The 5112-nt window shown below is 41.2% G+C and overlaps 1 protein-coding gene across 1 annotated transcript; it reads left to right on the forward strand.

Annotated features, from left to right (window-relative positions):
• Positions 1-208: 208 nt before the first annotated feature.
• On the forward strand, positions 209-3968 carry RNF6 (ring finger protein (C3H2C3 type) 6). The gene is made up of 3 exons (XM_009081256.1): positions 209-401; positions 914-1021; positions 2308-3968. Exons 1-3 carry the CDS (start codon positions 209-211, stop codon positions 3966-3968), a joined length of 1962 nt encoding a protein of 653 aa, XP_009079504.1.
• The last annotated feature ends 1144 nt before the right edge of the window (positions 3969-5112 follow it).

The following is a 5112-nucleotide window of genomic DNA, read 5'->3' on the forward strand; positions in this document are numbered from 1 at the left end:
GTTTTTGAGCAAACAGAATTAAAATATTTGCATGATGAACTACACTATTGACTTGGCAAATAACATGAAGCTTGTTCACCTTAATCATCTTTAGCTGTTAACAAACTAATTGAACATGCTGGGAACTTTTTACTGTAAATTAGGTAAATTGTCACTGTAATTACTGTGCAGTGTAACGCTCTGGTTTTGTTCGGGACAGCTTGGCACTATGGATCGCTCTCGACACCGTGCAGGTAACGGCAATGAGCAGGAGCCTTCCCGGGAGCACAGCCGAGGTGAGGATGAGAGGCAGCGGCAGCTGGAGCGCCTCGACAGAGAGGAGGCCTATTACCAGTTCATTAACGAACTCAATGAAGAGGACTACAGGTTAATGAGAGACCGAAACCTGCTGGGCACTCCTGGTAAGATGTGCATACCTTCAGGAGACAGGATGTAGTGTGAAGTAACACTCCCCCTGTCAGGCACCGCATGTGGTAGTATGACTCAAGTAGCCTGACTTCTGTGGCTTTGTAGAAAGGAGAAAACCCCTCCATATGGAGCAGAAATATAACACTTTGAAATGCAGCGTCTTTGAATGTAGGTGATACCCAAACCCAAATAATTAACATGTGGTACCTGAAAGTGTGTGCGTTGCTGTGTGGCAGTTTGGGGGCCTCTGAGTTGTTACTGGAAGCTGGCATACTCCCGACACATTCAGCATCTTTTTTTTCTTCCACCCCAGTACCTACCTCCTCTGTTATCTGTGTACCTTGGTTATAATCCCACACTACTGCTGTTTGGTTTTGGTTTCATCAGTTTTATCTACCTTCTGAAGATTTTCATCCAAGATAGAAAATGTTGTTTCTGTGTGGCTGTGTTGAGGCAATAGTAGTGTCTTATCTAGCAGTATTACCAAAATGTAAAATTATTCCAGGTGAAATAACAGCAGAAGAGTTGCAGCAACGCTTGGAGGGGGCTAAGGAGTGTTTGGCATCACAGTCTGATCTGGACAGCAGAGAACGTGAAAGTAGAACTGTGGGAGGTAAATGTTCTTCATTCATATACGTAGGTACACATAGTATGTGATGCGTAAGTCCTGTTCTGTACAGATATTTAAGAGAAACTCATCTCAAGTCTTTTTTTTTTGCATTGTGCCTCTATGGATTATTTAAGAGAGATTTCTAAATGGTATGAAAACAAACTTGAAATACTTGATGAAAACTGGTTTATGTTAACCACAAATTACTCCCTCCTTTTTTCCTTGTTTCCCTTTGTTAGTAAACTTAATAGCACAAAAAAATTAATTCTTCAATGCTTACAACTTTTGATCATGTATGAAAGCAGTTGGAAAAGAAGTTAATTAGAAACCAGTTAATTTCTCACCTGGTTTTGTTATTTTTTTATTGTTTGTTTTAGTCAAGTGAGGGTTGTATTGTGTGTACTGCTTGTCTTCAACCCCTCAGCCATATTGGCTTAAGTATTTGGCCAGTTCTGGTCAGATTTAGGAGAGAAACTGGCAGCTCAGAAGTGAAGACACTAAAGTTCTTGCAGGTTTCATGGAGCAGGGAGATGGAGTAGGGAGAACTGAATCTGTTGCTTTCAAGGGAAAACCTTCACTGATCATGGCCATTGGCTTACTTTACACACATAGTTAGCACTAACCGCAACAGTTGTATCTGTTCTTGAGCTTGTAGTTGGAGGAGATTTGTGAATGGAGCTGTGGATACTGTAGTAAGAAAAGAGTATTTTTGCACAAAAGGAGGAAATCTATTGAAACCATGCATCATTTGTTCCACTGCTCATAGGAAACAATTTCTTTCTGTAGTGTTTCTATCAGTGCTTCTTGGCCGGGGGGCTGGTGTGGGGCCTCTGTGCCATCTCAGCCGAAGGAGGTCTGTTGCCATGAACGGCAACATCTTTCAAATCTTTTCCCAAAGAAGACAAAATTTGTTACACTTTTCCTTGCTTTATCAAAATGAGTTTACTTAGGATAACCTCAAATCAATAGCTTAAGCAAGGGATAAGATACTGGGCAAATACAACTAACTTTGGACCACCTGAATCTGAACACTTTCTCAGAAGAGGCCGTGTGGGCAAATTAATTTCTCTGTCTGTCTTCTGGTGAGACAAAAATTCTCAGCTGAATTGGTGAGTTTTGCTGGTGTTTTCACAAACAGCATATTTTCCTATGTTAGCATAGCAAGATAGGTTTCCTGCTAATGTATCCTATCTGAAGTCAGAGCCCAGAAAGCATAGAGGATTTGGAGTGCATCATGGTAAGCTGAGTATGCAGCTGTATGAATGTTTGCAATTCTTTGTTTCTCCCAGATTCTGATGTTCTTGGAGAAAACTCGAATGGCGACTCCTTGCTTGAATGGCTTAACACGTTTCGGCGCACAGGAAACGCCACTCGCAGTGGGCAGAGTGGGAACCAAACCTGGAGAGCTGTGAGTCGAACAAATCCCAGCAGTGGGGAGTTCCGATTTAGCCTTGAAATCAATATAAATCATGATCATAACAGTTTTGAGACTGCTGGCGAGGAGTATGTTGATATAGATCCTACCACGCTGTATTTAGAGAGAAGACGTCAACTAGCTGCCAGTTTAGTAACCCCACGGACAAGGAGCATGGCTGCGAGAGAGGCGAGCAACGAGGCCGCAAGGACCAGGTTTTTAAGACATGCTATGGCAGTAAGGTCTGAAATACTCTCCCGTGCAGTCTCGGGGAGGCTCCGGAGTAGAACGAGGGAGTTGACAAGGCTTTCCCAAAGAAATAATACTACACAGAATAATTCTGCAGCTGTTGATGAACGAAGAGAAGTGCCAGAAAGAGGAGTCAGGAGAGGCAGATCTAGAACTAATGTTCGGATGAATGCAAACCAAAGACTAGAAATTCTGCGGCTGAGGTCTACGCTAAGCAGTCGAAGCCGCTCTCCGCTGCAAAGGCAAGGTGATACTGTGCGGTCAGAGGAGCGTGGTCAGAGACAGGATAGAAATGCACACCAGGTCAACAGAAGTAGGAGACAAACAGCTCAGGCTTCTCCACAGCCTGCTGAAGAACAAGCAAGAGGTAACACTCAGGCTCCTCAACATTCTAGTGTAGACCCATCCTTGGGAATAACTTTGGAAGAGGAGGAATCCAGTAGGCCAGTAGCTGCTGTCAGAAGGCATCCAACAATTACACTAGATCTTCAGGTGAGAAGAATTCGTCCTGGAGAAAACAGAGACCAGGACAGTATTGCCAGTAGAACTCGTTCTAGAGTAGGAATGTCAGAAAACACTGTTACCTTTGAAAGCGACAGTGGGGGATTTCGGCGTACGATATCGCGATCGGAACGCGCAGGTATTCGCACCTACGTTAGCACTATACGGATACCTCTCCGTCGGATTTCAGAAACTGGGCTTGGTGAACCTTCATCAGTGGCTCTTCGGTCAATCCTCAGACAGATCATGACAGGCTTTGGAGAACTGAGTTCTTTAATGGAAACTGAATCTAACTCAGAAGTGCAAAGAGGTGATAATAACTCAAGCTCAGCAAACAGCAGAGATCCAAGCGAGGTTTCATCCAGAAATGCAGTAGAAGGCAGCAGGGGTAGAAGTAGACAGAGGGATGATACTCAACACTATGGGCGCAGTCATGAGAACCAGGATGCCAACAACCTAGTGGAAAGTGGAACTCTGCCCATACTTCGACTTGCACACTTCTTCCTACTGAATGAAGATGATGACGACGATCATTTAAGAGGTTTAACCAAAGAGCAGATTGACAATCTTTCTACACGGAGCTATGGGGATCTTCACAGCGAAAATGAAAGAAGCAGAACGTGTAGTGTTTGCATTAATGAATATGCAACAGGGAATAAGCTAAGGCAGTTACCTTGTATGCATGAGTTTCATATTCATTGTATTGATCGCTGGCTTTCTGAAAATTCCACTTGCCCAATTTGTCGGCAGCCTGTTCTGGGGTCTAATGCCACAGACAATGGCTAGAATTATTTATACTGCTCAGTACTCAAGGATTTGCTTCTGCTCTATTTGTAAGGAGCCAGTTGCAATGAACTGACTTACGTGGGGGTCCATTTGTGGGGGGAGTTTTGTTAAAGTTCTTTAAAAATGATAGGTAACTTGTCTAATTCTAGCAATGTAAATACTATTTTTTTCCAAGTGCAGGTCTAGGAGTACACATAGAACCAAATGATATTGGTAAAGTTTATATTTTTTTAGGTAATTTTGTTATGCTAAGCACTTTTGTAAATACAGAAATGCAATAGTTAATCAGTCCTGCTTAATGTATGTTTTTTAACATTGTAATGGACTTGCTTTATTTAGATTACAAATTGTTTCACACAGACCTACCACTGTGTTGAAAAATTAGTGTCTAAATAGCCATTCGTTAGCTTTTTGTTCTAAGAACAATATCTTTCTTACAGAGTTTCTTGCTGGACATACTTGCTAAAGATATTTAAGTTACTTGAAGTGCTTATTTTAATAGACTTTTTTTTTTCCTTTCAACATTGAAATATCTTTTCCAAAAACTTGCCAATTTGGTTCTACTTAAAAAATTTTATGGCAATTTTTGCATGTGGTTTTACACAATTCTTAATGCTGACAAGTTCTTATTCAAAAGTGAATGGGTTAGTGGCATTATAAAATGTACATAATTAAAGGCTGTCTTTGACAATCCCTGTCTTTTCAGTGCAGACAGCAATCAAACCTGATAGTTCCAAGAGGGTGTGTCTTACTTGCTCAGAGAATAAATGAGCACTGAGGAAGCCTTTTTACTTTTCCAATTACATGATACTCCTGGGGTTTTAACTGCCTTAGTTTAAAGAGGGGAAATACTTCCTTGACCATTATATTGTCTACAATATGCATGTTTTGTACAACCTACTCAGAAGAACAAAACACAGACTTGAAGTGGTTTTGTATAAAAATCTAAGGTACACATATATTGTTAGTCCTCATGAAACATGCCTGAGGACCAAATGGCAAAAGACACTAAAAAGGGCAAATAAGCTTCCCTGAAAGTCCCCAGTATCTGTATAATTAGTTATTAAACTTTATACCAATAAATTACACTGAAATAAAGTTGCAAAGTAAATAATGGAGGTTTTGTGTGAATTACTGATGGGCC

Source organism: Acanthisitta chloris, unplaced genomic scaffold (assembly GCF_000695815.1).
Source record: "Acanthisitta chloris isolate BGI_N310 unplaced genomic scaffold, ASM69581v1 scaffold24308, whole genome shotgun sequence".
NCBI lineage: Eukaryota > Metazoa > Chordata > Aves > Passeriformes > Acanthisittidae > Acanthisitta > Acanthisitta chloris.

Bases quoted from the DNA above. Each gene is read 5' to 3' on its own strand.
- RNF6 (XM_009081256.1), top strand. From the start codon at position 209: ATGGATCGCTCTCGACACCGTGCAGGTAACGGCAATGAGCAGGAGCCT. The intron at 402-913 runs GTAAGATGTGCA...AAATTATTCCAG, and splicing joins AAACCTGCTGGGCACTCCTG to GTGAAATAACAGCAGAAGAG. The intron at 1,022-2,307 runs GTAAATGTTCTT...TGTTTCTCCCAG, and splicing joins TGAAAGTAGAACTGTGGGAG to ATTCTGATGTTCTTGGAGAA.